A 13,023-nucleotide genomic window follows, 5' to 3' on the forward strand; every position below is an offset into this window, starting at 1 on the left:
GGCTTGTTTTTGTTGCTGTTGTTTTTGGATATCAATGGTGGAAATCTAATTGACAACAGGAATTGGATTTTGCAAGTCTCAAATTTGTGAACCAATGTTTGTATTTCGTTTTGTTTGATTCTTTTGTCATTGCTTTGGTTGAGAATTTGTTTGCATTTATCTCCATTTTTAGCTTGTTTGTCAGTCATTAGACATCGTCAAATGCCTAACATAATTTCCTCCCTTTCTTTTAATAGTCCATGTAATTTTTATTCAATGTGTCGTCACCATGATGAGATTTTCATTTTCCAATTTTTTTTATTTAAAGAACAAAAAAGGTAAATTCTTTTAATTTAATTTACAAAACTGAAAAATTACTCATGTTATTATTATCCTTTTTGGTACAAAACGCCGGAGGGAAAATTAATTAATAATCTTTTTAAAAAAAAAACCTTCTGTTATTGATAGACATTAATTTTATTTTTCCTATTTCTTTAATTTCTGTTAATTTCATAAACAGATTATTTTTATTAAATTCATGGATATAAATTGCCCAACAAGCTAAAGCTAAGCTACTAAACTGTTAATTTCCTTATTGATAAATTAAGTTTTAACAAACAAAATATAATAGCATTTCATAATTAAACTAAATAAATTTAGATAAAACAACAAACTAATCTCGAAATGAAATGTAACTAACTTCTAACCACCTTTCCAATTTTCAAAGACCGATTCAAATAAGTTACTTAAAAAATAAAAAAGAGTCAAAATTAAAATCACCTAAACTTGACCCTAACTAATGACCCGACCCGTATTGAACATATTTAAGAACAACTGGATCCACTAGACTTTGACTTGTCTAAGTGGATTGATGAGAGCATTTCGTCTGGTCTTTGCCTCTTGGGTAAAGGGGTTAATAAAAAATGGCCAAAGCCCAAAAGGAAAAAAAAATTTAACTTCCAAAAAGATCAAGAATCAATTAACCACACAGGGATTTCATATTGAATCAATTCGTGTATGAATGCAATCCAAGCAAGAAACACGACACCAGATCAGTCTGTACAAAATAAGAACATCATCACTGATGTTATCATATATATATACTATATTATATTTATATATTTCATTGCTTAAACGTTTCTTCCTGTTGAGCCTATTTTTTTCACCTATAATTTCCATTTTTCTTCTTTACAGTGCGAGTCCCATGAGATATGACACTGTTGAAAAACTTCAGAAGTCAAGAATTCTTCAAGAATAGCATCCTGCACCACCATGTGCAATCCCTATATATCCAACACAACTGCACAGGAGAAGACAATTAGAATCTGTATGGAAAAAACATTAAAAAAAATCACAAGGCCTACCCAAGAAACCAAAGATTTGGCCAACTAAGTTCTAAAGGATATGGATTTGAACGCACTTATGCGCGTAATACTTCAATTTAGTTAGTTTGGGGTTTGCAGGATTTATGGGCAGTTAAGGAAATGTAAGAAAAAAAAAAACCGAAGATTTGAAGATTTCGATATCTAGCTTGGGTATTTTGAGGTATCAAAATCAATTGATTTCTGTTCCTTCAAAAGCTCCAAAGCAAAGATGGATTGCATTTGCAGTTTTAGACTTAAGCTCATGAAAAGAACCGAGGAAAAATGGTACATCAGTCTAAGAGATACCAACCTTCTAGCAGCAGACAAGAACTTTAGATCCTACTAGATTTGGCCCAGAAAAATCCCTTTTTCCAGTTAGAATGATTCTCTGAAGGGGATCTACTTCCCTTTGATCCAAAGGAGAAGTGTTTCTTCAGGAAAGGCTTGCCCAAGGAGCTTTTCATGCTTGAACTGGAGGCCTTCCCTTCATTTCCACTGCTTTTCAGACGATTAAATACAATAGGATCCACGTCCATATCACTATCAACAACCCGGCTCCTTGATTTCTTGTTGATTTTGGCCTTAAAATCCATTTCTGCTTTAAATGCTTTCTCAGATAATTTATGTGTCTTCTTCTCCCCCAACGTGCATATTGGACAAGCAGGGTCGTACTTGTCAATTTCAGGGGTCATATTTTCCAAACATTCAGCATGGTAAACATGGCCACAAGTTAGTACTGCAACAACAGAAAGATCATTGCTAATAATAATCTTCTGAGTGCTCCACAAAGATTTTTCTGATAACAGCTTGGAGCAAACACCACATGTTTGCAGATCAACAGACGGCGGTGCAGAGATTCGGCCACTGGGTTTGCTTATTTTCTCACGTTGGAAACCCCATGTGTCATTATCAAAAGACCACCTTTCCCTACGAGATGGAGGCATAAATTCAGAAAAGGCCTGCATAGACCAACCATCAGAAGAACCACCCCGAGAGCCCCCAGTTGATTCATTGCTCCATGAAGGCATTACAAGCCTTTCCTCACCAACTGAGTATCCATTAGGTGACTTTAGTCCTAGAATTCGGTTATCAGATACTTGTCGCAATAGATGATGTCCAGGAGATCTGAGAGGCCACCTCGTTATTGTTGAACCAGTAGGATGCACATGACTTTGGGAAGACAAAGGGGATGTTGCCAACGAGGAAGCTGATGGCAAAGAATGTGATAACTTTGAGGGAGACGGATAAGAAGCCACAGGGGATTCTACCGACTCCTTCACCTGAAACATGATCCAGATTTCTCAAAAGGATGTAACATTAAGAAGTTATCACAGAGTTGGAAGCAGGCATGAAACTGCCTCCTAAGGGAAAGAGTTTACCTGCTCTAAGTTCACATCAACAGAGATATTTCTAGAAATAGATTGATCTGCATAATATATGTAAAAGAATGTTAGATAAAACAACTCCAAGAGGACCTTTCTTAACCAACAAATTTATAGAATGACATGGCCACCGTTGAACAGATTGACTTTTTCTTTTCCATGAGATGAATGAAAACAAAGAGACAAGTGAGGAAACCTTAGGCCCGACACCCTCCACCTGCCACACAAAAATAAAAGGAGACCCTCTAGACCCCATACATATCCTGTTCATAGTAATGAAGGAAAATTGTATTGCACCCATCCTTTACAAAGCTCCGCATGACCCCCCCCCAAAAAAAAAAGGAAAACTGAATTAAGATGAAGAATTGACACACTACTCACCCAGTTTATGTAACATAATCAAGGTAGTGGGACCATCCAAGAGGCAAAAGGTTGCTTGAAGGCGAAAACACAAAGGCCAGAAGCAATGGCCTTTCAAAATAGACCATTCTCCAACCAATAGGCCAAGGTTAATCCAGTCATGCATGCAACTCCCTTACTAAACTAGATTTTAAGGATATTATCAAATGATGTAACCAAGTACATTACAGTAGGAAAGGTAGACATCTTGAGAAGGCATACTCAGAAAATTTTCTTTTAACTGAATTTATACATTATATCTCACTTCGACTAAATGTGAGAGCTTGAGCTCCTCATTTTTTAAGATTTAGTCAGAACTCAGAAGCACCTTTCTTTGTTTATATTCCTTATACTTTTTCATTCACAGCTAGTTCTTGTCTATCTAATTCAGTTATGCTCTCATATGGTAACATCATAACAGGAAACTAGTTTACCATTCAAAACTAACTTCTACATTTCCAGATACCGTATGGTTCACAATAATACCAGAATCCCAGTAGGTTACCTGAAGCAGGAGTTCTTGCATGTCCAGCAGTTCCTTCAGAAGTTGGGGACTTTTGCCAGGTACGAGACTGAAAACTCTCCGATGAATTTCCATCCTCTGATACACATGCAGATTCATATTTGATCTCTGATCCATCATTCCGACTAACTGCATCCGAAAACCAACTTATAGAAGTGTCTTCACCAGCTACACGCCCTCGGTTATCCCAACGAAAACTCCAAGTTGGAGAATACCTTATATTCCTATGTAAAACCTCACTACCTGATCCATTTACGATAGTTTTGTCTCTAGCAGCAACACAACATGCAGCCCCCATGATCCACCCCAACACAAACTAATTCTCTAAAAGTATTCAAACAACCACCATTCACATTGCCCGGCAAATGAACTCGATCAAAATTAGCATAGGTGTTACTGCATAAGGAAAACAACCGGCTCCAAACACCTTCAATTACTAACACCAAAAAAAGAATTCAATAAGCATATCGATAAATTACAAAATAAAGTACTAGTTAAATTCATTGCACTTGATTTTAAAACCTAAATTTAATCCTTAAAAAACACCCACCAAAAAGGAAGTCGAGATTAACCTCCCCCCCTTTTTAAGAAATAAAGCAATTACCAATATTGATAGTAAAATGAACTTCAATCAGTTAATAGATAGTAGAGAGACAAAGCGAAATAGCTCAGAAGAACACTGTTAGTACGCTCACCAACTCACTCAAAACTCAAGAGAGAGCATAAGATAACAGAAAAACAATTCACCAATTTTATTTTATATTTTGAAAAAAAGATGAGGAAAAAACAAGCATAGATCAATTAGCTTATTTCTAGGGACTAAATAAGAGTGAATTCAATTACAAAAAATATATATATTAATAATCAATATCATTGATTGGGAAAAACCCTAAATATAGTAAAACGAACAAAATCAAATCACTGTAAAGGTGAAGAGGAGATCCGAAATAAATGCCTAAGTAACAGTAATCCTCGGTCCAGGTCAAGATAACCACGGCAAAAAATCATAAATCAAAATCAAAATCTAAAACATCTATATTTAAGGAGAAAAAAAATCAAATAAATAATAGTTGACAACTAAACAATTCTTACATATCGGACCAAGATAAATCAAAACCGTCGGCAATCGAACCGTTCCTCTCTGAGCTCCGATAGACGGCGGCGTATTTGTAAATAGAGAGCAGAGTGTTTTAAAATAAGGCTGCTTTGTTCTTCGTTTCAACTTTTGCTTCTTTAAGTATTTTCAGGGCAGAAAGAGGAGAAAAGAGTGAAGTCGTTTTAGACGGCTTTATTTAACGTCGTTAGAATCTGTTTAGCTACCGACGTTGAAGTCCTTTATTAATTATTAAGTCTTTACTTATTTATTACTGCATCAAATATTCTGAGGTTTAGTTATTTTACGGATTCTTTCCATTATATCATTTATAATCTCGTCCAATTAAGGGAGGATATGTCATCATTTTTCTCATATTATATGTATATTTAGGCTAAACTCTTAAATTAAAAAATAATGTGTTATTTTTTAATTGGACGAAGCCATGATTGATCTTCAAATTAAGATAATCAAAATTATATCAATATATATATAAATAATTAAGATAAATAATAAAATTTTACACTAATATTATAGATTGGTATGCATTGAAATGGTCAAAACACACCAAAATTTTAATAGAAATAGAATTAACTATTGTACTCTAAACTTCAAAATGTTTTAACTGAATCCTCGAAATATCAAATCAAACCCTTTTATCGGTCTTGCCATTAGCTTTAACTTTTAAATGCCAACTCAAATTTGATGTTAAGAACATCTAAAACATGTAGATCAAATTATAAACATATTTATCTTTTTTAAATAAGTTTGATTCAAATTATTTTTATGATAAGTACACATATGTTTATAATTTGATTCACGTTCAGTGCTTAAATTAATAATTAGTCCTTCGAGAAAACTTGATTAATCAATACTGAAAGTATGAGGGCTTGATTAAAATGCTTCGAGGCTTAAGGACTAATATAGAATTTAGGTGATAATTCAGGTTGTTTGGTGGAATTAACCCTATCAGCTATTAAATCCCTATTTGACGGCATTTGTGCTGAACTTAGTTATACTTCGGTAGCAAGTGATTCGGATTCCGTGCTTGCATTAGCTTGTACCTAGTTAATTTGTGCGGTTAATTCATTTAAGAAAACTGCACCAGAAAAAAGTTAAGAAAAAAAATGTTTTTTTTTTGTTTCTTTTTTGAAAATTTATTTGAAAAATAATTGAAACTAATATAGAGAGCTAACAAACGGACACGGTGGTTTCTTACTAGGTACGCGGAGTGCGCACTACGCATCCTCATGCTTTTTTCACGTCACAAGAAACCAAAGTATCATCATGAATTATTTTTATTTGATTATTCTTTTTTTTTTCAATTAAAAAGGTTCTTCATTATTAAATTGTCTTTATTATGTTAATAATAGTTAGCTTTATTGAATTCTATAAGTAGTTGAACGATTGTTATTCGTTTTTAGTTAATTTTAAAAAAAATTTATTTATAAAATTTACAATTTATTTTTTTATTTTTAGATTTTAGTTTAATTATTGACTATTGTTGATGATTTTTTTAAATATGATATTACAAGTCAACCGAGTATTAATTCGAAAAATTATAAAAATATTTTTTAATTTAAAATAAATTATATTATTTTAAGGTAGTTTCAATCTTTTTATTTACAAAAACAAATAATTATATACGGTTACGGTTTAGGGTCTAAAGTTGAAAACATGACTTTTGAGTAAAAAAATCTATCATTTTACTACTCAACTAAAATTTTATCTTAAAAGTATTTTGTATATTTTAATTTTATTATCTCCATAATTATATATAATGCCAATGTTATCGACTGAGTTGATGTCACAATTTAACAATAACTCATGTTTGATGACAACACCATAATAAATAATTATAGTGCATTGAATATTCTTAATTTGATAAATTTAGTGTTTAAATTCGTTTTACCCATAATTTAATCTATCTGTTTCATTTTAAAATTGCTCACATTTCATGTGCTATTATTAATTAGTTTCAAACCATACGTTTATTTATTATATGTTATTTTTAAAAATACAACTCTATGTTCTAAATACGTAGTTTCCACATACATACATGTGTATTAAGGATTAACCCGGTTTAAGCAATGAACACAAAACATTTATGTGAAAAAACACTTCTAAAATAGATAAAAAATCACAAGTAAAGATAATTTCACTAAAACGGCAATAAAAAATAGTACAAAAGATGAAGATAAAACTAAATCTCAAAACTCAAAATAAGAACCCTCAAAATATAAACATAAAATTTTCTGAAAACTTGTAAAAACTAATAGCTAAATGTGTAATAAGTTATATTTCTAAGGTGGAAAGATGGCCTATTTATAGGCTAAATTTGTAGGTCAAATAATATTAAAATAACTCACACTAATCAGAGCTTAAGTGAGAAATTAAAAACAGAGTTTAACTGAAAAAAGAAAAATCGAAAAATACAATATATAACATACATACACATATGATGAAAATTTTTATTTTTAAACTGAAAATAAAAGAGAAAAATTAAATCTCAAATTCATTTAAAATATATATATATATATTCTATTTTAAATATTGAATATAATTTTAAAATTCAACTATATAATAAATGTTATATGTCACTATTAGTATTTGGTTCATTTTTATAAAAAAATGTATTAACTTTATAAATAGATATAAAAAATAAAACAAAAGTTTTGGCGTGTGGGGTTTAAACTTGATTGAGAGATGACAAATAAAACATCAATATCAAATGAGATTAGGTAAAATAAAAACCTTTTTAAAAATTAAAAAATAAATAAAATAAATAAAAAGGAAAGAAAGGTGTTGATAATCTAAGATGGACATAACTCGATAGTGATGGGGGTTTTGAGGGGATTTCATGAACAAATTTCTATGCAAATTTTAAGTAATGGGGGCAACTGCCCTTTTTTAGCCCAAAATGTACGCTACTTTTAATTTGTCTCACAATACATTTGTATTTTTGGGATGGTTGGCCTCAAAATATATATATATATATTTCTTTTTTAAATAAATAATAAATATAAATTATTTAAGTATTAAATTGAATAATTAATTTAACCAAAATTAATTCAATTACACATAGATTACATTGCTAAAACTAGAGTTGATAATGGGTTGGGTTGGGTTGAGACAGTTCAAAAAATCATATTCGTATTAATTTAAATGTTTCTCAACAAATTGAAAATACATATTTTTAAAAAATTATTTATACTTAAATAACAAAAATGGTAGAAAATTAATATAAAACAAAAATTATACAATATTCAAACAATAACAACAACAAAATTGTAGCAATATAATAGCGAAATAGTAGCAAAATAGCAACATACCAACAAATAATAATATAACTTTTTTTTGTCAAATTCGGCCCGGGCCAAAAAAAATTTCCCGAGGCTCGACTCATTTTCTAAATAGGCCTTATTTTCTTGTCCAAACTAATTTTTAAAGCCTATATTTTTGTCAAAATCTAACCCATGATCAGGTCTAATTGAAACTCAAACCTTAATGTTCAATATCTCAACCTCTTAAGATCTCCTTGTCATTTTAATCAAAGCCTTATTAGCACCTCATTATTTTAAAAAGTTATATGAGGAAAGGCTAATGAGATATTGGGTCAATGATAAGATTGAGGCTCTCGATTTTATTTAATTCAATGTTTGTAATGATTAATTTTAATTCGAACTGTTGATATAAAAATCAGAACCTAAATAATATACTAACACTTGGATTCACGTACAAGTTATCACTAAACCAATACTTTGTTCAGATATTTATTTTTTGTACTTAAATTAATATTTATTCCTACATTATCATTTTAAATAAATTGAGTTCTAATTGTCTATTGGTCGATATAGATAACAATACTCATTAACATTTACCAATTAGATTGATATTAACTAATCATTTAACGATTAAGTTTATACTTAAAATTTTAATTTGAATCGGTACCATAAGTTAACCAAACATTAATTCAGTTGAAAAATGACTAAAACTCTTTTTTCTTTTTTTTTTAACGAAGTAATAGATATTGATTTAATGGTATTTTTTTTTAGATTTTTCTATAAAACTGTAAAATACTTGGGATTTAAACTTAGTCATGATCTTTAAAGCCTAAACATTATCGTTCCAACTAAAATTTCATTTAAATTTCACGTAATTTTTTTTACAATTATAGTTTTATATAATTTTTTTATTTTCATTGTGGGTATACCATAATATAATATGAATAATGCTGAAGCAATTAAAATTTAGGGTAAACTGTAAAAATAGTCACTTATGTTTGAAATGTTACGTTTTAGTCACTTATGTTATCGTTTTGTTACGAAGTGGTCACTTTACCATTAAGCTCCATTACCTTACTAACAATGTTCCTACATGGCAGTCCAAATGGGTTTTAAATGTCAACTTGGATGTCCTATGTGGCACTCCAAATTAAAATTATTTAATTAAAAATATTTTTTATCCCATCAACTAAACATCCAAATTGACATTTAAAACCCATTTGGATTACCACGTAGGACTGTTGTTAGGAAGGTAACGGAGTTTAACGGTAGAGTGACCGCTTTGTAATAAAATCATAATGTAAGTGATTAATACGTAACATTTCAAACATAATTGACTAAAATGTAATTTGTTGCAAACAAAAGTGAATATTTTTATAGTTTACACTAAAATTTAAAGGAATTCAAAGACTAAATACATGATTTGATTTTTTTATTATTTAAAGGAATTCAAAGACTAATATATTTTTTATTATTAATTTTGATTTTTGATTGTAATAATTAATTATAATTACAATTATTTCGTGTTAAATATAGTTATAATTATGTAAAAGAAACTGAGTCCTTGGAGTCGAGATGGCCCATGTGAAGGCATTAAGAGTTAAAAGGGTGGGCTGAATCCATTATTAATTTTTAAGCAAAGTTTTAATATTGTTATATGTTTTTTTATATATTATTCATCTCCGTTTTATGGTTCATGTTCGAGGTTCGGGATTGTCCCTTCCAACAACATCGTCTCCAATGTTCGAACCTAAGCCCTTCCCCTTCCCTTAAGAGTGCAATGTGTCTTACCATCGCATCCAACCACTTGTTGGTATTTGATTACACCTTAAAAGAGTGCATGTCACCCGTTTAAATTTGGGGATAAATATCAAAATCATATATGAGCTTTGATCCAATATATAATATTATATGTAGATTTTGATTTTGTTCAATTCCATACATAAAATTTTGATCTGAGTCAATTTTCACAAATCACCGACAATATTATCGAATTAACACTGTCTTACGTTGATATATTGCATACACAAACAATTATATTGATCCAATATGAAAATAAATGTATGTATTTATTTCTTTAAATGTGTATGATTGAATCAAAATCAAAGCTTTAAGTACACATATGAACCACAATTCAAGTTTCTTGCATATAATTACACCAAACCAAAGTTCATGTATAAATTTGATATTTACCCCTTTTATCTTGTTGGTAAAACTTTTAAACAAGGGTAAATCCAAAAACTAATTTAGGACGGGTCAAAATTGAATTATAATTTTTTTAGAGGTCAAAATATAATTTTATCATATATTCATTTATGATTTCATTATTTTTTAAAGGATTAAACAATTTTTCCCATTATTATGGGTCAAAATGTAATTTTACCATATATTAACTTATAATTTCTTTATTTATGAGGGGTTGAATTGTAATTTTATATTTTTGGGTCAAGGGCCCCATCTCCCCCTTGTATAAAATAATTTTCACACACACATATATATGATTCACTTAAACTGATGTAAAACTAAAAAAATTAATAAACATTTAATTATTTTATTTATTAATTTCACATATATATTACATTATAAACATTAACATATTGTATCTAATAGAATATCTACAGCTATAATAGCTACAACTTTCTTTTTTTGTGAATTACAATAAAAGGAGGACAAAGTTATAACAACAACTCAATTTGCATGATTCGAATCCAAATCACATCTGAAAAAGTAAACATCCTAATTATAAAGCTAATACATAGGGTTTATAATAATATGGCATATAATATAACATAAAATAAACCCTAATTATAGTGGTTCATTTATTTAAGTAATATATGATAGGATGCCAGCAGCCAAGTTGTGTTGATGATGATCAATTATTTATAACCTTAAAAGGAGGCTTGACAAGTGCTGGTGATGGATCATATTTCCCGTAGTCTCTCGTGTTTGCTCTAAGCAGCCGTTCATGGACTGCACTTGCTTCACCACTATCCTGTTTTTTAATTTATATTTTTTTTAAAAATGATTAAACCACAAAACACAAAGTAAATATGTCAATTAAGGGAAATTTTAATGAAAAAACTAAACAGAAAAAGTGGGTTTAGTTAATAATTTTTAATAGGTAAAAAACTTTGGGGTTTATATATATAAATTATCATCAAATTTGTCAACCATATTTTAAAAAATAATAAATTATAATAAATTATCATCACATTTCAAGCCTTTGTCAACCATGATTAAAGGTTATGATTGACACCACCTAAAAATGAATTTTTGGTCAACAGTTCTTCAAGCACAAGCAATTTTTTCATTCCAAAGCCAACTTCCTCCCAAGAGTTGGCGGGAACCGCCATGGAAGGTTAAACCCAAACTAAGATACTACTGGTTAAACCATATATATATAATTATAATTATACACATACAGTATATGAAATGCACAAACCTCAAAGCTTGCATCCGTTTCCTCAGCCAACAAGTTCAGGAACTTGGGTCGTCGACCTGTAAAATTTTGTCGTCAAACTGTTTATGTATTATAAACCCTAAACAACTCTTGTTTTTTGTAGTTTTAAAGTGATGAAATCGATTGATCATTAAGTAACCCGATACAAAGATTTCGTGGACAAAGCGTGCATGACTTTTGCACCAGATTAAAGCTGCAGCACAAAAAAAAAAGAGACATTGAAGAAAGAACCCACCTGCCATTGAAGTTGATAAAAGAAAAGCTGAAACCATGACAAAAAGTAGAACAATCTTCTTCACATGCATGTTTACACTATTTTTTTTTCTTTTTTGCTAATATTTCAGAAGCTTTTTATTTTCTCATTCAAGGTAGAATATGAACCAAATGATAGCTATATATATTGCAAACAACACATGAATTCCTAGCTAAGAGTGACCCACTGGCCATAGAGTTAGGACCAAAATAATTGATTGTACTTTATCTTAAAGAATAAAAATTATTTCACTTCACAAAATTGTATATGTTTTATTCGTAGTAAAAAGATAAACTTAGAAATTATTAAAGAAATATGTTGTGATATTTGAAATGAGTTAAAAAAAATTTTGGTACAATAGGGAAAAGAAAAAAAAATTATATACGCATACTACCACGCTCTTTTGGCATCCTCGTGCAAGTGCGACACCAAACTTAAAGGTGGATTGGACAAATACACACTAGCACCAGCAATAGCTTTTGTTTGAGCTAAATTAGCAAGGTGATGAGCACCCCGAATTTTTTCTCGAAGAATGTGATGGGACATTCAGTACCCGACCCTCCTGTATCAGGACTAAATAATCATCTATTAGTGTCCCCAAATGGTGGCCAGTCTCAAAAGGTCAAGACAACATATTCACCACCTAAACTACGTCCTGTTTCACAATCAGTCGAGTGATTCCCAAACTCTTAACTAGCTGCAAACCTTCCCAGACACCCCATAACTCTAATTCCAAATTATCGGTAACACCAATTGTCACCATGAAGCTTTGAACCCACTCATCTACAGCATTCCGTATATGCTCTAACATAAAATTAATTATACTATAACAAAATTTTAATTTAACTCGAACAATTTTATTCGATTTGATTCGACTCGATTCAAAAAAATTCAAATCAAGTTAAGATGATAAAATAGGACTCATCAACTCGATTAACTCGAAAATTTTTCACTTGATTCGACTCAATTCAACAGAATGCTCACCCCTATATCGACAAATACATAAGGGAAATATGGGTTTTGAATATTTATTTCAAGGTAAATGCTTAAATTAGGTCTAATCTTAATTATAGGAGTTGGTCATATGAGGACTAAACTTTTCAAAATGGTCATATAAAGGTCTAATTTTTACAGAAGTATTCAAATAAAGGATTTTCATACACTTCAATTTGTAGTAAAAATTAAGTGAATGCAACGTGTTTAGAAAAAAACACATAACAATTGTATTAAATATTGTTTGAAAAGAAAAGAAAAAAAATAAAAACATAATTTGAAACCTGATATAT

The 13,023-nt window shown here is 30.1% G+C and overlaps 2 protein-coding genes across 3 annotated transcripts; both read right to left on the reverse strand.

The window, feature by feature from the left end:
- Nucleotides 1-954: 954 nt before the first annotated feature.
- On the reverse strand, nucleotides 955-4,964 carry LOC107913550 (uncharacterized). Of its 2 annotated transcripts, none has more exons than XM_041084519.1 (5): nucleotides 4,740-4,964; nucleotides 3,630-4,083; nucleotides 2,723-2,769; nucleotides 1,654-2,623; nucleotides 955-1,279 (listed from the first exon to the last, which is right to left on the reverse strand). In XM_041084519.1, the coding sequence occupies exons 2-4, from the start codon at nucleotides 3,943-3,945 to the stop codon at nucleotides 1,676-1,678; spliced, it is 1,311 nt and encodes a 436-aa protein (XP_040940453.1). In that variant the 5' UTR covers nucleotides 3,946-4,083; nucleotides 4,740-4,964; the 3' UTR covers nucleotides 955-1,279; nucleotides 1,654-1,675. The 2 variants fall into 2 exon arrangements, with proteins under 2 accessions (XP_040940453.1, XP_040940452.1); XM_041084518.1 differs by having other exon boundaries at nucleotides 3,630-4,074; nucleotides 4,740-4,952.
- A 5,687-nt stretch (nucleotides 4,965-10,651) lies between these two features.
- LOC121212183 (protein CASPARIAN STRIP INTEGRITY FACTOR 1) lies at nucleotides 10,652-11,872 on the reverse strand. Its single transcript, XM_041084520.1, has 3 exons — nucleotides 11,720-11,872; nucleotides 11,467-11,522; nucleotides 10,652-11,016 (listed from the first exon to the last, which is right to left on the reverse strand). Exons 1-3 carry the CDS (start codon nucleotides 11,787-11,789, stop codon nucleotides 10,897-10,899), a joined length of 246 nt encoding a protein of 81 aa, XP_040940454.1. The 5' UTR covers nucleotides 11,790-11,872; the 3' UTR covers nucleotides 10,652-10,896.
- Nucleotides 11,873-13,023: the final 1,151 nt, after the last annotated feature.

The sequence above is a fragment of the Gossypium hirsutum genome, chromosome A13 (assembly GCF_007990345.1).
Source record: "Gossypium hirsutum isolate 1008001.06 chromosome A13, Gossypium_hirsutum_v2.1, whole genome shotgun sequence".
Classification (NCBI taxonomy): Eukaryota; Viridiplantae; Streptophyta; class Magnoliopsida; order Malvales; family Malvaceae; genus Gossypium; species Gossypium hirsutum.